General features: G+C 48.6%; 1 protein-coding gene across 1 annotated transcript in view; it reads left to right on the forward strand.

Annotated features, from left to right (window-relative positions):
• Positions 1-270: 270 nt before the first annotated feature.
• TRIP4 (thyroid hormone receptor interactor 4) overlaps positions 271-22,957 on the forward strand; it is a gene marked incomplete at both ends in the record, with an annotated part of 28,348 nt that continues 5,661 nt past the window's right edge. Inside the window, 11 exons of the mRNA XM_079540656.1 lie at positions 271-356; positions 1,145-1,311; positions 1,538-1,674; positions 4,159-4,386; positions 5,257-5,335; positions 7,102-7,231; positions 7,422-7,637; positions 8,119-8,245; positions 9,003-9,190; positions 10,116-10,240; positions 11,048-11,139. Coding sequence (XP_079396782.1) covers positions 271-356; positions 1,145-1,311; positions 1,538-1,674; positions 4,159-4,386; positions 5,257-5,335; positions 7,102-7,231; positions 7,422-7,637; positions 8,119-8,245; positions 9,003-9,190; positions 10,116-10,240; positions 11,048-11,139 — 1,575 coding nt within the window. The remainder of the gene's footprint in view (positions 357-1,144; positions 1,312-1,537; positions 1,675-4,158; positions 4,387-5,256; positions 5,336-7,101; positions 7,232-7,421; positions 7,638-8,118; positions 8,246-9,002; positions 9,191-10,115; positions 10,241-11,047; positions 11,140-22,957) is intronic.

Here is a 22,957-nt window from a genome sequence, read left to right on the forward strand (position 1 = left end):
GCTTTCCTGCTCTGCCAGCTTTTTCTCCGTCACTTAGTATTAAAAAAGGATGCGTGTATGCGATGTTTGTGTATAGGGTAGGTGCGTACAGGCTGCGTTTTTCGTAACAAAGCCCTGAGAGGGTGACCTGTCCCAGAGCCCGGCTGAGGCAAAACGCGATAAGCTCTCCGAGGAGAACGCCGCTCGGTTCTCCGACCCGCGGAACGGGAGCGCCGGGGCCGCGTTTCCGGGGGACGGCGGTGCGCCGCCATTTCCCGTCCCCACGCGAAGATGGCGGTGCCCGGCGCGTTGCTGGGCTGGTGCGTGCGGCGCCTGCGCGGCGACTTCGGGCTGGACGTGGGCGAGGAGGTCGTGCGGTGAGCCTGCCCGCCGCCACGGGCCGCCCTGCATCGCGCTGCCGCTGGGCTCCCCCGTTCCGCTCCCGTTTCCCCAACCCGGTCCCTCGGTCCTCCTCACGTCCTCCCCGTGCCTCGTACCTCCTGAGGGTTCTCCTTCCCCTCACGGCCCTCCCCAGGTCCCCCGCCTGTCCTTCGGTTCTCCTCGACTCCTGGTTCGCATCCTCTACATGAGCAAATGGGAAATCCTTCTTTCGGACCTGTCTGTTACCCAGCACGACAGCTGCCGTTAGGAAGCTGTTTAGGGAACCCAGCAGCTGTCCCCTTTCTCTGGCTTTGGGGGACTTGCTCTCCAAATGGCTCCGTGGCACCTCTGTGCCTTGGATTGCCCTTGATTTTGGCACTGAGAGGGGTGTGCGTTTAGCTGTGGGCTCTGTGTGGTTAAGCAGGAGCTTCTCATTGTCTTAGGTTTAGGCTTTTTTACTTTATGTGAGCGCAAACAACAACCCACTGATTATTTATTATTATTATGGGGCAATGGGAATGTCGCTTAGCCCAGAATGGAGGAAGAAAGGCAGTTTGTTTTCCTTTATTATTAATTTAACTGAAAAAGCCACAAGACTTTTCCCAATGCATCTGTTTAAGCATTTATCTTAGAAAACCTCCTTTCCCTTCCTATAAACTCCACAAAAACCTGGTATGAAGAGGGGAGATGAGTTCTGCTAGTTCCTTGTGTGTGTGATCGGGCCGTTGGAGTCCTGATAACAAAAGCCCCCATACCCACTTCTCTCCATCCCACCGTCCTGCAGCTACATCCTGTCGATAACAAACGAGGATGAGATCCGTGAGTACGTGGTTGATCTCCTCCAAGGCACCGAGGGGAAGAAGGGGAGGTTTGTGGAAGAGCTGCTGTCGCGCTGGCAGCAGTCCTCGCAGTCACCTGCTGAGCCCTTACCGGCCTATCGGAAAAAGGATGGTGAGTGGTACGGGGAGGGAGGAGTCGAAGTGTTAAGTATCTTGATTATTCTGATTATAGTCTTGGTTATTCTGCTTGTAGAAAATCATTTACCATTAATGCCTATGGGTGGTCCTATTTCTGTACGTTGCGACGTAGCCAATTTCCATTCCCTAAGTGGATGCAGGAGTTGAGGGGCGTCCCATTGCCACTTGCTCTGAGCCTTTGTGCTTACGTGTTCTTGCAGAGACGTCAGAGGCACCTCGGGCTGGAGACCAAGCAAAGAAGGGGAAACGCAAAGGAAGGAATAAACAGGAAACACCTGCATATGTGGAGCCCAGCACACATGTGGAGGAAGTAAAAACCCCCCTCGACCTAGCCAAGGTGGGTGCATCTGATACATGAACACTGACTGCATGGCTGTCTGTCGTGGTGGCCGTTTCTGTGTTGCCACTCCTTTTGAAGCTGAATGCAGGTTTGAGCAGGCAGTACTCGCTCTGTCTGTATATAGGAGTCTTTTCCTGCCATGGGGCGAATAATATTCTTGGGAATGGTGGGAGTGAAGTTTTGAAGCTTGTGGCGTTAAGGAATGTGTGCAAAATGTTGCTTCTTGCTATGTTTGAAACTTGGTGATCACAATGAATAAAGCCTTCATGGAAAACTGGAATATTTCAGGCTCATGTTGCTCCAGAGAGGAGGCCTTCAATGTTAGAGCTCTACTGAAAGAAGCTGCAGAATATGAGAATAGAAACACTAAAAACCAGGATATCCCGTCTCAAAGCAGCACAAGGCCAGCAAGCATTCATTACCTTTCTTTCTGATAGCTAATTAATACATTTTGTAGCAGACTTGTTTTCCATTCAATAGAACTGTTTGTCAAATTTGATGACCTGTGCTATCAAATATTGTTGTAGTTACCCAGACTGAATTTCTGAATTTTATTTCTGCTGAGTGTGCTATGCAGGACAAGTGTGTGGAAGTGTGCTGCACTTAACTGGCGTTGTTAGATCTGCAATGGATTCCTTTGTGCTACAAACATTGAGCATGGTGCACATCCCCAGAGCTAATTTCTGTGATTTGTCCACGTGTCACCTTGTGAAGCCGTGGAGGATCATACGAATCTTAAAAGTTAGGGCTGCACCTGAATAAATGGTGGAACTTAATTATGTTTTTAAACTGAGGGTTCTGTAGTAGGGAAAGTGCAAACGCTTAAAATGTTTGTAAGGATTTACAAAACAAACATTTTTGGAACTATGGGGTGGATGATGTTCCATTGCCTGGCTTGGATCAGGAATGGTGTGGTGAGCAGGACCAGGGAAGTCATCCTGCCCTGCACTGCACTGGTGAGGCCTCACCTTGGCTTCTGTTTTGTTTTGGGCACCTCAGTACAGAAAGGATGTGGAGGTGCTGCAGCAGGTCCAAAGAAGGGCAACAGGGCTGGTGAAGGGCTTGGAGAATATGGCCTGTGAGGAGAAGGAACTGGGGCTGTTTGGTCTGGGGAAGAGGAGGCTGAGGGGAGACCTTATTGCTCTCTTCCAGTAGCTGAAAGGTGATTGCAGCAGAGCAGGGTTGGTTTCTTCTCACTGATGACAGGTGACAGGACGTGGGGAAATGGCCTCGAGTTGTACCAAGGTAAGATTAGGTTGGATATCAGGAAACACTTCTTTGCAGACAGGGTTGTGAAGCACTGGAATGGGCTCCAGAGGGAGGCAGCTGAGTCACCATCCCTGGATGTGTTTAAAAACCATTTGGATGTGGTGCTCAGGGACTGTGATTTAGGTGATTTAGCAGAGGGCTGTTAGTTAGGGTGTGTGGTCAGGTCGTGGTTGGACTCTATGATCTTTAAGGTCTTGTCCAACCTGAGTGATTCTATGGTTCTATGATTTCCTTCTAGTTCTCTCTCAACCTATTGGAAATACTGAGAAACTTCTGCCGAGGTGTTGGGATCACTGTATCTGTTTTTGTTTCTGCTGAACAGTGGAGTTTGAATCTGGTAGTGGCAGCGAAGCCAATTGGGCAGAGCTGAGAGGACTAGAAATGCTTTATCTTCTCATTGTGAAGCTATGTGGCTTGGTTTACGTAGCTAGTATGTAGCTAGTAGCTTGGTTTAGAGCAGAGCACAGGGTAAGCTGGTGAAAGCAGCCAAGCAAGAGGTATGCTGCAGTGTGTCACTACTGCTGGGAAACCCAGTGTGTGAGCTACGTGTCCATCCTTGAGCATGCAGCAGCTGGAGAGGCAAGTTGTTGCTCAATAGTGAATTAAAACAGGCCTTGTGGGGAATGGTTTCCTCTTTTCTACCGGTCAGGGAAGCTTCTGCAGAGAAGAGGCAAAGAGATGCTGTTCTTGAGCTGCAAGAGGAGTGTTAAGCGTCACGATTATGGCAAGCCCAGAGTGTGTTTATATATGTGAATGATGCTTGCTGACATCAAGATATTAAGTCCTACCTTTTCTTGGTCATGGCTAGTGTGCAGTTCTTACTTGAAACCAGTCTCACCCAGTGTCATGAGATGGGTTTGTGTCTGGAGTCTGTTGTGCTTACGTGAATGTGCAGAACATGGAAAACCTCTGCACACGTGCAGGACTGACAGCACATCTGCCATCTAGACCAAGTGATTTCAGCTTGCAGAGGCAGCAAAGAGATCAAATGGGCCTGCAGCATCCTCATGTCCTTGCTCTGGTGAGATGCCTCGGATTGTTTCTGGTAGGCCTAAGGTTCTCCTTCAGTTGTCTTGGTTTGGACCTGGGGAAATTTCATTCTGATTAGGCAGAATAGAGATTATCTGAATCTTCTCAGCCTGGTCAAGTATCAGTGCTTTCTCTTTGCTGCTAGTATTACAGTGTGAACAGTTTCTTTATTTTTCTTCTCAGGCGCAGGAGAACAGCACTGCAAGCAGCAGCAATTCCTGTAAGAGAAAGACCAAATATGTCAGCCTGTACACCAAAGAAGGGCAAGACAGGCTGGCTGTCCTGATCCCTGGCCGTCACACCTGCGAGTGCCTGGGCCAGAAACACAGGCTCATCAACAACTGCTTGATCTGCGGGCGCATTGTGTGTGAGCAGGAAGGCTCTGGACCCTGCTTGTTTTGTGGTTCACTGGTTAGTAATGAGGTGGTTTTTTTTATTTGCCATTCTTATGTAGAATCATATTTTGCTCAGGGCTTTAAATGTGCTGATTTAGCTTCTTGTCTTGGATCAAAGCTCCCTAAGCAAAATGCCCCAAGAGCCAGAGCTGTGCAGGAAAGAGCCTGTGGCATCTGCTGCCAGGGGAAGAACTTTACTGGCTTCAAGTCACTTTTGTGTTTTTATGAAGAGAGCAGAGAAGTTTCCCTTGTAATTTGCATCGCTTTGGAGCTTACCTGATTTATGAGCAACTCTTAGGGCTGTCCCTGCATTGCACCAGTGTCCAAAACATGTGCCAGGCTTCAGCCTTTTCCTGGCACAGCCCAGCTTGGCCTGTAAGTGGGAGGAGAGAAGCCAGGGCCAGCATCATTTGGGATCTCCATTATGTCCTGCATTTGGTTGAAAGGGCACCTTTTGGAGAAAGGGGCAAGCTAAAGAGTGTAGATTCAGTGAAGTTAACCTCAGCAGAGAGAGGATATTGGTTGGGTGTAGACAAGGTTTGGAATCAGGTTGGCTGCAGTTTTCAAAGACTTCTTTATCTCCATATGATCAACCCAGAAAAGGAATGTGAGTTAAGCCTTGTTCATCTGTTCAGGAAGCTTCTGAGTGTGTCTTGTCCTCTGAGAGCACTCAGCCGTGTGTCTGCCCGCAGAACCAGGCTGTACAACTTGCACAGGTGGTTGTTAGTTAAGAGCAAGCTGTCAGGGTTCTCCCTATGTAAACAGCACAGAAGGAGTAAAGGCGTGGGCTATCGTGGCCATTTTAAGCAGCTGGCCTTGAGCTGTTGTCCCAAGCTCTGAAGCTGGTTGACCACACGATGTCCTTCTCAGCCTTTGTTTCACTTAGGTGTGCACTAAGGAAGAGCAGCACATTCTTCAGCGGGACTCAAACAAGAGCCAGAAGCTGCTGAAGAAGCTCATGGCAGGTTAGTATCATCTCATATCTTAAAGTAATAAACCCAACCCATTTTCTTTGCCTCACTGTGTGCTTGCTTTGTAGAAGCAAGATGTGTGTGCATATCTGTATATGTTGTTTAAATCATAATTATGACGAATTGTTGGCGAAGTCAAAGGGAAACTCTTTCTTATGAGCTGGCGCCTGAACATTTCTCTGAGATGCAAACTGCCAGGGCAGTTTATGAATTGCTGTAGCTTCAAATTTCCCTGTGACACTTGCCCTCATTTCTGCATGGTGTCTGTGTGGTGGGCATTACAGGGGTGGCTGGGAAGCCAGCATGCTGTATGCCCTCAGCAAGCGTTTCTGGACATGGGGTGGTGATAAGTGCGAGTGTCAAATGGCAGCGTGCGATGTCCTGTCCTCACCCAGAGGCCCTGGGGCTGCTTGTCAGGCATTCCTGAATCGATTCTGAACTGGATCAGCACAGCAGTCCTTGAAAATCGGGTTAAGTGCTGGGTGGAATGTGTGCTGTGGAAGATGGAGTGCTGCTATCTGATTTACCGGGGCGAGAGAGGTGTTGGTTAAAGTTTTCTAATGGCTTCTCTCATCTAACACTTATCTTGGGAGCTAAAAATAAGAACGGAGACAAGGAAAGTGCAAGGAAATAATAGCCAGCCTCCCAGTGAAGACCTCTGCATTATGGGGATGTTTGTCTGAGTTGAGTTGAAATGTAGCCAAGGTCACGGTGTTCTTGGTTGGAAAATAAACTTTGCTGAGGAACCGGGGAAGTATTTACTGTGGGTCTTGGTGTCAACATCTGATTAGAGCTGCTGATGTGCAGGAGGTCCTGCAAGTCGTCAGGAACAATAGCTGGTCAGAGTCAGCCTGTTTATAATCTTCCTGTAGAGATCCTGTTGTACTTCAGGATCCCCTTTTCTTACCCGTTTTGTTGGGCTTCACTTCTGTCTCTGCTGGGTCTCCCTTTGTGTATCGTCTGTGTAGGTGAAGGCTGAAATGTGGATGGCTGTTTGTCTCAGGAGGGGAAAAAATGTGGATTGGCTGCTACAGGGAAATAAAGGCTTTTTTGTTTCCCTGAAATAAAGGCATTATGCTGTGTGTTGTCCTCTGTGAAATACATTGGCCCGTTCCATTGTTGCTGTGAGGCAAACATTTTCTCCTTTTGTTTGGTTGGTTGGGTTTTGGCCTCTAGCCAGAAATGGTAAGAAATAAGAGATTATTGCTGAGAATATATTTCTGTTTCTCTCTCTCTCTCTCTAACAACAGCTGGTCTCACAAACCTGCTGAGGTGTGTTGTGGGAAGATTTCGTTTGTGAGAAGCTTGTAGAGCAGCAGGCACAAGGCTTGCTCTGTGCATAACTAGCAAATGTTGTCCGTGTATTGTGACTGGAGGCTCTCTGTAGTGCTAACAGCGCTTAGGAGATAATTTGGCTTTTAGGAGGACCCTGGAGGCCTGCACTGACAATGGGTTTGGATTGCTCAAGCGATTGCAAAAGCCCAAGGAAAATCAAAGACCAAGACTTTGTCTCTTAAACACTGCCTAGACATTGTCACTCAGTTTTAAATGCTTTCTCGGACTGGGAGGGGGAGCTTTGCAAAAGAGGCTGGAGGAAAGGTCAGAAGTTGGTTTAGACAGATGGTGATGTTGATGCAAGGTATTTCTTTTCACTTCATGAATGGCATTTATTTCAGGGGCATCTCTGCAGCCAGCCCCACTGAGACTGGCCTTTAAACAGCCAGGCTTTCCCTGAAGCTGTGATTTATTTTCTATCTCAGGTGCTGAAAGTTCAGGGAATTTGGATGCCGTAAACAAAGACCTACTGCCTCGGCAAGAAGCTAGACTGAAAGCAGGCCTGGAGATGGCCGTGAGACACAAAGACAAGTTGTTGGAGTTTGACAGGACCAGGTAAGTCCCAGCTGTGAGCACTGAAGTTTGGTGTTCTCGTTCACTAGCACAAGAACGAACTCCTCCAGTGTTCTGTTGGGATGTCTTTGCTTTGTGTCTGAGAGCAGAAGGGAGCAGGAAGAGAGGCAGGTTTGGGGCACACGGTGCTGCTCTGGGCCGATCTTTTACCACTGTGGTCCTTTGTCACCAGCGTGCGTCGCACCCAGGTCATTGACGACGAGTCGGATTATTTTGCGACGGACTCCAACCAGTGGCTCTCCAAGCAAGAGAGGGAGGCCCTACAGAAGAGAGAGCAGGAGCTGCAGGAGCTGCGCCATGCCTCCCGCCTTGCCAAAAAAGTCACCATCGACTTTGCTGGAAGGCAGATCCTGGAGGAGGACAGTGGGATGGCTGAGTACCACAGCAAGTAAGTGAGGGCAGGGAGGTGAAAATGCTGCTGGTGAAGAGTAGCTACTGAAAGAGTAAGTGTGAGGAAAGCTGTGCAAACCATTCTCTTGAAGGGCACCTCAGTTTGTAGGATGCAGTTCCACATCCTTTCCTTCCTTCAGGGTCTTTTTGGCTTGTGGCATATAATCTTTCAGCACAGACCTGCTGAGATCGCTGCCTAAGCCTGACCGCGTGAGACTTGCAGAGCTAACACATCTTTTAGACATAAATCTTCCCTGCAAAGTTGTTGCAGAAGGACTATCTCACCAGAACCAATTAATCTCGGCTTCCAACCTGGAAGAGTTTCTGTGGTAGATAAGAATAACCATTGAAATTAAAGCAAAGAAATCCTCTAGTTTAGGGAAAGTGGTTAAAAAAACAGACTCGAGTTAGAGGTGTTTTTGCAGGGATTTTGCCAGGGGGAAGGAGGGAATTCTCATTCCTCTCATTTGTCCTTGCAGACTGGATGAAACTATTGAAGCCATTAATTGTGGCACACTGAACAAGCCAGCTGCCAACCCAGAAGCAAAGATAACTCCGGGTTCTGGTGTGTTAGTGAATCCCCATCTTCTTCAGCCTGCTCCTTTGGTCAGTATGGGTTGAATTTTGTTGAATGAGTTGAACTCATTTAGAGCAGAATTCTGGCTAACTGTGGGAGAGCCGTGCTTAAGAATTGTGAATTCTAGTGTCCCTGTAGGAGTGCCTCATTCCTCCCCTGTCTCAGAGATTCTCGTTTGCCATCTGAGTTAGAGAAGATTTGCCAGTTCCCTGCTCTCGGCCCTGCTCTCAGGAGCTTTGGTTTATTTGGGTTGCAGTCTCCTGCCACCTCTTCAGGAATTTGGAAGAATTTCTGAGAGTCAGCCTAAGGCTGTGTTGTTTTTCAGCTCTATTAATGAAGCCTTTCTGCCAGCTTTCCTGATCTCGATGGGCGTAATCTCCAGCGTCTAATTCTACTTTAATCATGATACGACTGGTGTGTGCTGAGCATTCTGGAAGCAGGATGATTACCAGTTTTGAGTGTTGACAGCTGTGAACATGCTTTGAAAATTATATTTCCCTATGAATACTTTAAAACACCAGCCTGCAGTTTTATTCTTTAAATCTGTAGTTTAGCTGTGATGCACAGAAAGGAAGCGCTACGCAGAGTGGATCCGCTCTGCCTTCCCTGCTGCCGGCACACGGTGTGCAAGTGCAGCGTTCTCTTTGCAGGGAAGGAGGAATGATTCCAGCAAGAGTAACGTAACGCTATCTTTAAGTGAAGGAAAGCTTCAAGTAGGATTTACATTTATATATATTGCTACTAGAGAAGTGCTAACCCTTTTCTTGTTTCTTTTGAATGCTGAAGTGGGTGGACCAAACTGGCTTGCTCCCACACAGGGGAGCCACCCCTTCCATGGGTGCTGGAGAGGAGCTTGGCTCAGAGCGGAACAGACTGCGGATTCAGGACCGGGAGTTACAGGAGATCTCAGATGATGGTTGGTGCCTCAGCATGCACCAGCCTTGGGCTTCCTTGCTCGTAAGAGGAATCAAAAGGTAAAGAGTAAAATGTTGGAGAAGCCCAGTGAATCCGTCTCTCATGAAAATAGCTAAGTGGAAGGTTCAAGCTATGGAGAGATGCTGACATTTCTGCAGTGCAGTCAGGGCGTACCTTTCTGGAACACGAAAGGTAAATGGGCTGAAAATGTTCTTCTGTTTTTTTTGGTCTGTGATAAAGAAGCCAATAGCGGTCGCAGACTTTGTTTAAACTAAGCCAAACCAAAAAACACCCACCCCATACCTTGCACACACCTTTCCCCTCTGGCCTAGGAATTGGGTTCCAAAGAGAAGCTGCTTCAGCCCAGCACCCCTGGCATGTTAATTCATCTTTCCTGCCGTTAATATAGAACAAGGAATCATCTTTAGCCTTTATTCTTTCCTTCAAAGAATGCTTCATGTTAGAGAGCAAAGCTTTCTCTTCTCCCAGTCTGAAGATGCCGTAAATCTCAGCGTTCCCTGATTCTGCATTCTGATTTGCCTCTGATTCTGCATTGAGGTGATCTGGGCTGCTTTGGTACAGGTGCAGCATTGGTGCTTGGTGCCCGCACTGAGGTCCATGGCCGAGGACTGCCCTGTGCAGCTGTCTGGTCATTTGTTACTCTCTAGATCGCATGCTCAACTTTGGAGCTTATGAGTGAATTATTCAGGCAGATTGTCCTGCACACTTCCAACATACCGTTGTTTTCACAGGAGATTGATGTCCTTTTGTGCTGTTACTCTGTAGGAGTGAGGACATGCTTTGCTTGTGGCATTATTTCTTGCCCTTCTCAGCTTTTCTCTAGTTCTGACATGCTGCTTGAGGTTTATGTAGTCAGGGCAAAGTTTAGTGACAGGAATTACCTAGCAAAACGTTAGATTGAAAGTCTGTCTGTGTGGGAATTCTCTTGAAATCTAAGTCCTAAATTCTCCGTTGTTCTCCTAGGGTGGAGGGCAGGACCTGGTACACATCTCATAGAGGGCGGCTGTGGATTGCAGCTACTGCCAAAAGACCTTCTCCTCAGGAGATCTCTGAACTGGAGACCACCTATAGAATGCTGCTTCACAAAGGTGAGCTTCTCTCCTTGGATCTTTGTGTGTTGAGCCACATAATGAGCAGTGTCAGAAAGCCCTTTCTGCTGAGCAGTTATTACTGCTTCACTTTTTTACTTTCTGTTCTTGAAATTCTCTTCATCCTTTGTGCATTTCATCAGCTGAATTGGTATGGTGGCAGGCTTTCACTCTGTCCTTAGGCTGCTCAGATACTCCAAGCACAAACACAAGAGAATTGTGCCTGACTTCCCTGATCAGTTTTGATAGCAAGGGACTTCATTTTATTCTGGGCTCAAGCAACAAGATAGCAAGTGTGTGTGTGTGTGTGTGTGTGTGTGTGTGTGTGTGTGTGTGTGTGTGTGTGAGAAGCTGCTTGTGCTGCTGTCTGTTCACAGGGATGTTAAAGGCTTTTTGTGTATTCTGACCTTGTGGGAATCAAGAAGGAAAACGTGCAGTTTGCCACACAAATGTTCTCTCATGTGGGCAGGTGAATGCTAGTGGCTGCACTACGCACACATCTGTGCAGTGTTTCTGCACGCCACTCAGCTGAAATGGCACGTGCAGGAATGTCATGCAGGTGAGGATGTGTGGGGAGAGCAATGCACAACCTTTACCATTTTCAGCATGCACACAGTTTATGCCAGTGTGCTCTTTCCCTACCGAACGTGGAAAAAAAGAACTTCAGAATGTTAAACTCGCTTGATGTTTTCTTCTGCCTTAAAAAGTGCAGGTGTGTCGAGGGAGGGAGGGGTACCTGGGGATTGAGAGATCCCAGCAATGTGTGTGGAGTTGTGTGCCCCTTAAAATATATTTCTTTTGATGCAGATGTGGCATTCCCAAATGATTATCCCTCAGGGTGCCTCCTGGGCTGTGTGGACGTAACTGATTGTTTATCACAAGAGCAATTAAATGAGCAGGTGAGTGCAGTAAAACCTTTATAAGCCTCTGTTTCTGGAAAGCTTTTTCCAAGTGGTGTAACTCACTTTTCTGACATGCTCTTGAAAAGATGGTGAATGAAAAAATTCAAGTGTGATGAGAGGAGGCACTTCTACCATGCAGTTCTGTATGGCTAAGCAAGATAGTATGTTTCATCAGTGGTGGGCTGTAAGGATTCAGTCTAAGGTCAGCCTCTCTGGCACTGTTGAAACTAGTTTCTCATATACCATGAAACTCTTTTCAGTGAGGACTCGTAGCTGCGCAATTAAACTATCACAGGCTTGAAAGATCATGCTGACATGGCTCCAGGCAGCTGTTGCTTTCCCTGTGTGGACCAATGTGCAACAGAACATTGTGGGTGTTGTATTTCTGGCTTTTGTCCTCATTTGGCAAACTCAGGGACTTAATCTCACCTGAATATGACTTATTCTAAAGCACTGATTGTTTCTCTTAAACACAAGATGCTGACAGAATTGCTCAATGTTGTGCCCAGCCAGGCAGTACGCCTACACTGGTCTTTCCATCTCAGAGAGGACTTTACCTAGAGTAAAGCATTCTTGACTAATCTGATAGCCTTCTATGATCAAGTGGTCAGAGCCTTTCATTCAGCAGGGCTGTCACTGGAGCCTCCTGCAGTGTGTGTGTGTCCAAAACATGTCTGTGTGGAGCTGGTGGGGCTGAAAACGGGCGGGACTGTTGCACCCAAAATGGAATGGGAACGGTTGGCCATCGTCTCTCTGGAGACTGAATGCAGGTGTTGGTGCTCAAGATTTTTTCCTCAAACTTCTCCTATTTAATGAGGTTGGACTAGAGACCTCCTGAAGTCTGATTCTGTTCAGCGATGCTGTGTCAGACTCCGTGCCCCAGATGTGGAGCAGCTGCTTTTCTCAGGGTGTGTTTTATTGATCTACCAAGCATGCACTTAGTGCTAAGCACAGTAGGCTCGTCCTCAGTGTTGTCTGTTCATTCCACTGCCCCATGTACGGCCGGGTTTGGTCGAATGGGAGCTGGCAGACCCCAACATGTTCACTTGATGGTGAGCAAGACAGAGACTTTCGAGACAGAGGACAAGAATGCAGCAGACTGATGAGTGCCTTCTAGCCACAAAGAGTTGGAGAGGCATCAGTGGCTGATGGCAGTTTCTCATAAAGTGTTTTTCTGGCCTTCCCACACCCCTGAGGTTTTCAGCAAGCAGAAGTTACGAGAGAGATGTCTGGAAACCACAGATAAAGAGAGTGCCTCTGCTTATTTTCAGTCAGGGTCAGTCCTCTCAGGAAGGGGAAAAGGTTAGACTGTGAGCAGCAGAGGGAGCTTTGGGACAAGAATACAGCAGTCTGCAGGCACTTTTGGCCTTTGTGTAGGAGCAAACCTTGGCAGAGAGAAGAGGAAGAAATTCTGGGGTCAGTGTAGGATTTTTTTTTCTCTATCATCATCATCCACAATTTCTCCTCTTCCACTGTGGGCATGTTCTTTAGGTGCTGGTAAAATGGCTGCAACAGCTTCTTAAAATCTTGAAATCAAGATGCTGGTAACTAGTATTTTTAATCTTTCCACAGAGAAAGTAGTAAAGAATAGTCTCTGTAAATTCCTCTCAGTTTGCTGACACCACTTGGCTGGAGAAACACCAGGAAGAGAGTAGCATATTCCAGGAATGCTGTTATCATACCTATAGGCAAGAGATTTTCTTCTCAAAAGCCATAGCAGATATGGGCTTATATCTTTCCGGCTTTTGCTGCTCCCACATCACAAAATTGTTACAATTCCTTATTTGTTATCTTCTTACAGTGTTTTTCTCAGTCTTTTTACCCAGGCTCAGTGTATGCAGTGTTCGTTTCTCTAGCTTGTAAGATTGAACTTGGAGATCTGAGCATCCTTCTGAAGTTGGTTGATGAGAAAATGTGTGTGGTTTTGGACTAGAATGAGCTGCAAGTGCATCTGGAAGAAGCTGAGATTAATTTAATTGCAAATGCTAGCAAGACAAAAACGTGTGTAGCGCCAGCTCAGAAATCCAACTTGGATCTCGCTGGGAGCAGGAAATCCCTGTTGATCGCACTGGTGATTCAGCCCGGGTTTATCAGCAAGCAGCCCCAAAGCCACTTGTCAGCAGTGTAATCCAGGCGATTACTTGGTGTACAAGGTCTCCTCCTAGCTTCAGGGGGAGCAGGAAAGGCCGATGTTATTATCTCCCCACTTAAAGCACGCAGAAAGCACTGGCAATTTTCTGAAGAGCTGCAGTGTGTTACCAGGTGAGGCAACGCGATGCTGCCGCAGAGACCTCGGGGATGAAAGCACTGCTGGGCTCCTCAGGCACTGTGCTCAGGCTCGCGCCTCTCCTCTTCCCCAACTTTTATTGGAAGCTTCTGTGTTTTCCACAAGAAGTAATTCCACAAGCACAGAGCATGCTGTGTCTGTGGGTTGTCCCCACCAGCTGAAGATGAAATAGTTCCCTGTGGTGCTCACTGCTGTTTGATGCTGATCCTGCCTTTTCCAGCAGCCACAGGAGTTGGTTTTGACTCTTGTGACCATCCTTTCCACTAGACAAGGGAAGCTCTTGCTGATCCATCCGTCCTGAGCATATATATTTATATATATATATATATATATATATATATTTTCCATCTGTGCAAGTGCTTGCCTTATTGTTTGGGACTGGTTACTTACTCATGTTATTACTGGGCACGCAGGTCTGGCCTTGCATAACCCCTTCACAGGGGTCAGCCCTGCAGTGTTCAGTGTTTGAAGGTGGCTTGGTTTGCTGAAGTGGTTTGCAGGTCTGCAGGGCTGTGCAAGAAGTGATGACAGGACAAGATCTTGCATGCAGTAGCTGGCAGAGAGCAGAGGAGGATGTTTGCTGAGGAGAGATGTCCTTGTGATTAAAGTCAGCGTCACGTCAGATGACATCGCCCTAATCCCAGCTATGCTGCTCGTGGTATGGACTAGTTCAGTAAGTTCCTCTGGGTCTCTTTCCCACGCAGGAAATAAGGCAGCACTTGCCTCTCGGAGATGATGTATACTAATTTCATTGCTATGCTCTTTCGATAGAAGCCGCTCAAGGAGCTGCATTACTGTCGGGTAGGAAAGTCCACCCGAGGCACTTGGTGTAGCTTGCTTTGCTCCCAGGGGAGTGAGGCAAAAGCTGCTTTCTGAATTCAGCCCGCTGCCTAGAGCTGGTGCCAGCAGATCCCTCTGTGTGGCTCTTACATCTCAGTATTTCTAGCGGCGCTTCAGGCATCCTGCGCCTCCTTGGAGTGCCTTCTGGACTCATTTCCTCCTGCTGATGGCAGCCACCCAAAAAGCACTGGTTCGGATCAGAATGATTCCTTTGTTATGTTTTTCGGTGCTAGAGGTGACCTGGAAACTTTTCCCCTGTCAAGATCTGAGTGTTGATGACTGCTTTTCCTTGCTGCGGGCTGACGTCACCGACACCTCGAGCAGAGCAAGGAGCTGCCTTTCTTTTCCTGCATTAGGTGTTGGTGACTTCAGCACTGGTAACTGAGGAAACGTGGGATGGTGCAGGCAGGGCTTGGCAGGAGCCTAAAGCAAGCAGAGAACTATTTACATTTATGCTGTTTTAATGTGTTCTGAAGTCCATGTTCATTTTGCTAATGACTTTGATCAGAGAGACTGTTACTTTAACTGGAAAAGGAACATTTCCGCTGCTGCTATTTTGGTAGTTGATAGGTGTGTTTGGACTTATTTTAAATGCAAGCACACACAGATACTGATACCTAGCAGTAGCTATAATCTTGGATTGAAATATCAGATAATTATGTTTGACGGGAGTAAAGTGTTTATTTTTCATTTCTAGGTGATCGCTTGGTGTCCTAAATCTGCATGAGGGAACGTGTCTAAGCTATTTCTGTGCCACGAGATTGCAGCTATCATTTAAATAGGTTTCTTTTTTCCCCCTCAGGAAATTTACGTTTAATCTCTTGTCCTCCTCTTTCCTCCCCAGTGGAAATAACAGCAAAAAAAAAAAAGAGAATTGGGCGCTAAGCATACAAGACGTGATTTAATTTATCCTGTAGGAATGAAGGAGGGAGGTAGAAAATTTGCGTTTAGAATCCAGAGAGCCTTTTCAGGTTATCTGCAAGGAAAGGAACAATAACACGCGAGTGGTATTTTCCCAAGAAATAACGTAATGAAAGGGAGGAACATAAACACATATGTTGAAATGTACTTTGAAGAACATTATGAACATACAGACATTTAAGTATGACTTTCCATGAGGACCTCCATAAAGGTTTCCTAGCACAAGCTGCAGGTGAGGCAAAAGCTCTTTTTTGCAGTGGCGTGGCTGTCTGGTGCACGTAGCCAGGAGACTCCTCTGTTCACTCCCACCAAAGAGATGCTTCTGGTTCCCAAGGCTTGGTTATCACACCTCTACAGATGGATGAATTTAGCAAGGTTTCGGGTTTTGGGGACTAGATCAGATTAGTGCAAAAGGAAAGATGTCTAGGTGGCTGTTAGTGACTGCAACCAACAGGAAGGCCTTTGAACTTTACGGGTCTCTGAGTTCTCCTAAGCTGAATTTGTTATTCACACGGAGCCTGATGCAAGATCCAATGGCCTGAGGTGTTAGTCTGGTCTGCAGGGACCTACAGGTGATGCGTGTCTTTATTCAGTTCCTCGCTGTACTTCCTCTAGACACAAAGCACCTCTGGTTCTTGGTTGTAGAAGCAGAGTAGGCACGCAGCTGGTTTGGATTATCGACGGTCAGCAATGGGGGAGTTTTTCTGTATGTGAAGTGCTTTGGTTTTCATCAGAAGCTGTTCTAATGCTCCAGCTGCCTTGCATAAGCCAGCAGGTTTACCGAGGCCACTGCTCACTGTTAAGATGAAGGAGCGATTGTCACTTGATGATGATTAATTTAGGAATGCATTAACATGCCAAAGAAATCGAATGATAGAGGCTAGCTTGCCCTGTCTTCTGGTTTCATAGACCCTAGGGAAAAAACGAAGCCAAGGCTGAAGTATATGACTTAATTAATGATGACTGTGGACTTAGCCTCTGCTACCATTTCAACAAACTAGTCAGTGATCTGGGAATTTGTTTCTTTCCGATGCGGTCACTGTTACTTGCCTTCTTCTTGGCGCTTGGGTTTTATTAATCCTGAAACTGAGGGTTAGGTAACACCGACCTCAAGCCAGGTGCCCTGGTTTCCCAGCTGTGGCTCAGCTGGGTTGAGCCATGGCCATGCCTTTGGGTGGTGATCCTAAACAGTGGGGGCACTGGCAGCTACAGAATGCAGCTGAGGGCCCAAAGACTTGACTTGCTTCAGCTTTCAGCGGCACGGCATCGATTTCACAGCCCCGAACAGGCCGGCCACTCAGCTGCAAATCCTGGCTTTGAGAAATAGCCTGATGCCTCAGTGACCAGATCAATAGTGCCAGCAGCCCGCCGGCCGTGTCGTGCCTCTCGGGGAGCAGCAGCGAGGGTCACAGCAGGGAGTGGTGGCTGCTGGAAGAAAGCAGGGCAGGGATGTGGGCGTCTGATCTGCATCAGCTGCATTCACCAAAGTTAGGTTTAATCTTCCTCACGTGCTGAGCTCGGCTGCACCAGTCTTTAAATCAGAGTTTCAAAGGAAGAAGCAAGGACATTATGGAGCTGATTGAAAATGCCTGGCTGCGTCTAGCAGGGTGCAGGTGCTCTGAGCAGAAGCAGGTGCCCTGTTTTCTCCTCATCCCCTCGTTGCCTCTCTCCTCCCCACTGCCGTGCTTCCTCCTGACAGCTCAAGCAGTGGGGCTGCATTGCAGCTGAGGTTAGCCCTGCCTCCACGCTCCCTTGGCACTGGAGTATGAGATGGTTCTTTCAGCTGAGCCTTTTATACTACTGAGTATTTTTCCAAGTCCACCCAGTTTCCCCTGATGCTTGTCAGGCATTCTGTAAACATCTCAGGTCCTTCTCATGCTGCTTGTAGGTTTACCAGGGGTGGGATCTGAGCCACAGAAGGGTGTTGGTGCCTGTGGGTCCTGTGTCACAGGCTGGTTGTGGGAGAGAAGAGGGGACGTGACGTGCCCTGCCTCCACTGCCATGGTTCAGTGATTCAAAATCAAGTGCACCAGAATGAACTTAAGTATTACACCTACATTTCAAAGTCCTGTTGTTGCTTACTACATTTAATTGCTCCCCCTGCCCCTTGAGTCAAAGTACAGCTCGTGGTGCAGAACCACAGCTTGAGGCACGGAACGCCCATGGAGGACTCAGACCGTCCAGGGAAGATCCCGTGGTGATACCAGCCCGCTGCCTGTGTGTCTGGTTGCCTGCTGCCAAGCAAGTGAGGGGCAGAACAGGCAACAACTGGCAGGCATGATTGTGGGAAGAAGGGGAAAGGAAGGCAGGCTGGCTAGCAAAATTCCTTGTGCATTCTCATAGAAGGAGCCAATGCCAGCACATTATCTGCCAGCAGCAGATGTAAGCTCTCAAAAACAGCAGGGAGGATGTTGACTGCAACAATGCATCAAGGCTGCGGTTTGTAACCTCAATAGTAAGGCAGTTAACTTTTTTTTTTAACAAAGACATTTTGATTGCCAAATCCATAACCATTAGCAGCTGTGGTTTTGAGCTGTTCCTTCCTCACACGTTGCAGTCTAGACCTGACAGGCTTTCAAACAAAAGTTTGGCTGATGGCTTTTGTTTTTGTTTTTTGCCAAACTGCTTTTTTCTTTTGCCTCTTGTGTCGATTCGCATTGAGCGTGGCTGCGGATTTCTTTTCTAAGCCAGCCTTCCTGGAGCGGCTCCTCTGTTCCGACGACGTGGTGGTCTTTGACTGAGGGCTGCAAGTAGAGTTTCTTGGTTGCCTGTTCACTGCAGCACTGGATGTTTCTGCCTCAGGCTAGAAAATTTGGCATTTCTAGAACTTTGGATCTGCTTTGGGATTTCTGTTTAGGAAAATGTTTGTCATGAGCCAGAAGCCTGTTTGGCCTGTGCTGAGGGGCAGGGAATGGGTCCTTAAAAGAAGGCTAAACACTTGCTCAGAGTTGGAAGCATGATGTGAGACCATGTCGGGTGGGAGATCAAGACTCAGTGTGAAGCACTTGGTGTTCTGTGAGCACTTTGTGAGGCCAGCAGCCAAGAAGAGATCACACAGCAGCCCAAACCTGCGTTGCCTGGCTCAGGCGATTGCTCCCGTTGCCAGTCGGTGCCGTCTTTGCTGTGCAAACGTGCCCTGGAGCACTTCAGAACGAAGGCTGGGCTGGGAAGATTGGCTTGATAATCCCCAAAAGCAAACGTCCGTGTAACGAGGCAGTGGAGACTACTGCTGTCAGAACAACAGATGGGGAAAAGATGCTTCAGCATGCCCGTCCTTGGAAAAGCAGTGAGGAAGGAAGGGCACTACTTGGGCACGGAGGCTGTCTGACTGAAGCCTCATCCTGCATGCAGCGAGAAAGAAGGGATTTTTCTTGCTTTTGACTAACTCCTACCTGCTGGACCATCACAGAACCATTAGCTGGTCCTTTTTGTCTGCGGTTATACCTGAGCCTCTCTTTTGCAGGAGCAGGAGCCTGGGTTATTGCCAGCGGTGTGCAGACTGCATTTGGTGGCCTGGCAGTGGCACGGCCTGCTCTGCGTCTTCACCCTCATTTTAGAGAGCTCCATTTCTCCTGAATCCCACGTGCACATGGGACTGGTGTCTGCACTGCAAGTGCTGCCATGGACGTCCCCATTTGGCTGCTGCAGCCCCATTGGTTGCCAGAAACTACTGACTTTCTTTTCTCTTTTTGCAAACCGCTAAAGAAACATTTTCTAGCTGGATGGTGAGCAATTTCCCTCAGGAGAGGAGGAGAAAATGGCTGTTTAGTAGTTAATTACCTGTTATGTTAGTCTGACAGCTATGAAGCTTATGAGGCATGAAAGAAGAGCGGATCTGCCTTTCCCACAAATCACAAGGAAAACCGAAGGAAGTAAGTTGTGTGGAGGCCAGACACGCTCACGAGCCTCCCCACGCCTTCCCCTCTCCCAGGCGCACTGTCCTGGGCAGCACTTCACCTCCTTTGCCTCCCGCTTCCCTTGCTTGCCTGCAGCCAGGCTGCTGCTCCCAGCTCTTGGAGCCTGGTGCATGTTTCTGCCTGCTGGGGACGGCTGATTTATGGGCCTGCTTACAGCAGCCCCGCTCTTTCAGAGGGACACCATCTCTGCCAAGACTTTTTTTTTTTCCTGAATGTGTTTTACGGTGAGGAATAACTGAGTGCTTTTGCCAACACATGGGCTCTGCTTGCTTTTATTCTTTCCAGACAGCTTTGCTTTCCAGAGCTGCCTCTTTTATTTTGAAGCTCTTCGAGAGCAGCGGGGAGGTGAAGGCCGAGCTGCGAGCCGGTGTCCTGGTCCAGTGCTGGGCTCCGAGGAGGCACACTAGGAAAATGATCCAACCCTTTCCATCGCTGACCCCACACAACGCCTCCCCCCCAGCACGACCTCCGCGCAGAGCTCTGGCTGGATTCCCCGCCCCGAGGCCCCCGGCAGCCCTAAGATGGAGCGGACGGCGGCCGCCCCGGCGGGACTACAGGTTCCAGCGTGCAATTCTCTGCTGAAGCTGGGCTGCCTGCGGGGACGAGTGGAGGAGAGCGGGCTGCATTGCAGGGCTCTGGGTTTGAGGCAGGCAGGGGAAAAAGGGAAAACAAACGCCGGGGCAATTTCCACTCGGTATTTTTAGCCTTCGATCTCTTGTTTATTTCCTCCAGCTTGTGTGTCTGGAGGCCTTAATAAGACTGCAAGAGGAGCTTGAAAGGTCACCAGCAAAGCTGCTGGGGAATGATTTTGCTCTGTGCTTTGTGCCGCACAGAACCTGTGCTCCATGGCACACGGCCTTTGTTCCTCCACTTGGTCCTCCAGAGCACAGCTCATCTACTTAGCGACGGTTTTGCACTTTTTCCTTTGGTTGTTTCTGTACCCTTTGGTTCAAGCAGGTGCATCTCGTTGCTGAGGGGTGAAGGGCTGGCCCAAGGGCAGCGCTGGTGGTTCCCAAGGAAACAGTGCCCGTCCCGCTTCGCTCATTGTTTGCCGTGGGAGCCCCGGGAGGGACAGGAATGAGGAGAAAGCAGGGATATCACCTGCAAGGAAAACCAGCCAGCAGTGCCTGAGCAAGCCTGCGTGGCCTCCGCATCCAGCCCCAGGCTTTACCTCAATTAAGGAAAAAATAGTTCCCTTGGCAGATTGGTGGGGGAAAAACACTGCAGAGGGTTTTCTTAATGTCGGAGAGGATGGGATTGTTTCCGTGCTGACTCCGAGCTCCTGCTTCGCTCTTGGCTGTGGGCTGTGGAGCAGAGAGGCTCGGCAGGCCTGCTACTATTTTTGGCCGTGACAAGCTGGTGATGGGAGATGAGGGACGGTGAAAGCAAAGTGTAGGGAACATTCATTAGCAATTATCCCTGCCTGCAGCCTGATTGGGGTAACTGCTGGGGACATCTGATAGCCACTTAATGTGTGTTCAAAGCACCAGCTCCAGAGAGAGGGCGGGTGCTGGCGAATTGGTGGCTGGCCTTTGCAGGAGCCCAGCGCGGCTCCCTCTTCCAGCTTGTGCTCAGATGCTCCATTTAACCTCCAGCTCTCTGCGTTAAGCTGCCTGGAGACCTGCTTTTTTTCTTTTTTTTTTTTTCTTCCCTTCTCCCTGCTAATCTCTTCACAGCTAGGCTCTTACAAACCTGTTAGCAGCAAATTGAAGCCTGGCCAGCGTGCTTGCAGGGACGATGGGAGCTTACATCTGCTTGTGGCTGGGCTGAGCGAGGAGGGGAGGGCGGTGGTTGCGCTGACGCAGCCATGCGCAGAGCATACGTGGGGTTTTGAAGCAGCAGTTGGCAAACTGTTTGCAGCCCACGGTGCCCACTGCCTTCCGAACAGCCATCTTGCAAGCCTGGTATGAGGTGGCAGAAGGGCTGGAAGGAGACCAAATTGGTTTTTTTTCACTGCAGTTATATTGTGCAACCCCTTTCTTCAGAGCTTTCTGGCTCGTCTGTGGTCTTGGGAGTGGGTTTTTCCCTTCTCGAGGGACAGCCTGGCTTCCAGACTTACTTAGAGCTCGTTCCAGCCACCTTCTCTTACATGCTGAATCGATTCCTAACAGAGGCAGCGCTAAAGCCCCAGAGTAGTAAGTCCCATCTTATTTATACCCCCAAGATTGGAACGATGAGTGCAGTTGGAACTGGGAGGGAACATTCCCCCATCAGGCTCCCAGTTGGGTTGGATTTTTGGTCTCTGGCATTGAAGAAGTGTGCTTTGCCCTCTCTCTTCACTGTGGAGATTTATTTAAAGAACGCAAAAAAAAAAAGAAAAAAAAAAAAAGCTGTTGCAGGCCCTTTTTACCGGTCTCTCTGCTCTCTCTGGCACACTAGACCTGGTCTTTGGCCTTTTCCTACACTCTTGCATTTGCTGAAGTGCTGAAGGGCAGTGGTCGCAGTCTGTGGGGTATAGTAGTTGGGAGCAAATTTTTTCTCAGCATCATCAACTTATTGATTGTAGAGCGACTCGGCTGACCTCTTGCAGTCCAGAGCAGAAGCACTGACCCTTCTGTTGCTGGTCTAGAAAAGCTGCAGACAGTCGATAAAAACAGTGGGATGGAAATGCCATTGCCTTAGGGAAGCATTTTAGGGAGAGGTTATTGTTTGAGGAGGAAATTGGGTGGGAAGAATTGCATACAGCTGAACAGAAGGAGAACTTTCTCAGAGCGGCCAAGGATCGTAAATGTCATTAAAAGCCTTCCAAAGTGCCAATGGCACTTTGAGAAACGGGTTTTTTACTCATTAGGCACTTGGGCAACTGTGGAAAATTGAACAGAGACAAATGTGCTTCACGTCTTGATGCCTGTGTCTGTGATCAGAACATAAGTCAAGCAGTCGCTGCTGATAGGAGAGGCGTCTTTGGAGTGTGGCAGGTAGGAACTGGGCTCCTAGTGCTGAGCTAAGCTGCAGGAATAGCTGTGCTGTTCTCCCTCAGTGCTTTTCCTCAATCCTGTTGATGTCTGGACAGCAGTGGCAGCGTGTTGTTGTGTGTGGATATGTAGGTGGGGATCTGCAGCTCTGTTACGTTGCTCAGCCCCAGCGTGGTGATGGCACGCGATGTTATGACAGGGTGCTGGTAAGGGAGCTAAGTAGCAACAGCAGCTGGGAAATGCTAACTCCTCTGGTGATCTCTGTGAATGAAGTCTGCTGAGGTAGTTCATATCCACTGCCTACAAGTGCACCAGGGAGAGGCTGTGCGCTTGGTCCTGGTGATGTATCTTCTGGCAAAAGATTATTTGACTGTAGCAGCCAGGAATGTTCTGCCTTGTCGCTCACCAGGATGGTGTGGGAGAATTTGGGGGTGGGTACAATAGAAAACCCAAAATAGTGTCTTGGTGGGGGGCTCCTGCCTAGCATTCTGGGCTGAGATGCCAGAGGAGGGACTGAAGCTTTTAAAATGCAGGGCACAGACACTGCACAGATTTGGCAAGTGTACAGAAATGTACCCTGGGAGAGGAGATGAAAGGCTGTGGTGTGGAAACGTAAGCCCAAGCCACAGCTGTGGCCTCCATCTCGGCCTTGGGATTGGGTTAAGCTTTTCGAGCTGAAGATTTGATCCTGGCTTTGGGTGAGATCTGTCAGTGGAGGAACAAGCTCGGCTGCTCTTAATGCCTGGATGCCTGTTAGGGGATATTTCCCGTTGTGGGGGCCTGTGAGATGTGTGAGAGGAGCGCTGTGGTGTTCAGATCCACCTAGGAGAGGTTTGTGAGGACCTCTGTGGTCTTGGACACACAACCTGAATGAGCGGAGGCCAAACCACGTGTCATAAACAGGGACACATCACTTCTGTCACCAGGCGGTTAGG

This window comes from Tetrao urogallus (genome assembly GCF_951394365.1).
Source record: "Tetrao urogallus genome assembly, chromosome: 11".
NCBI lineage: Eukaryota > Metazoa > Chordata > Aves > Galliformes > Phasianidae > Tetrao > Tetrao urogallus.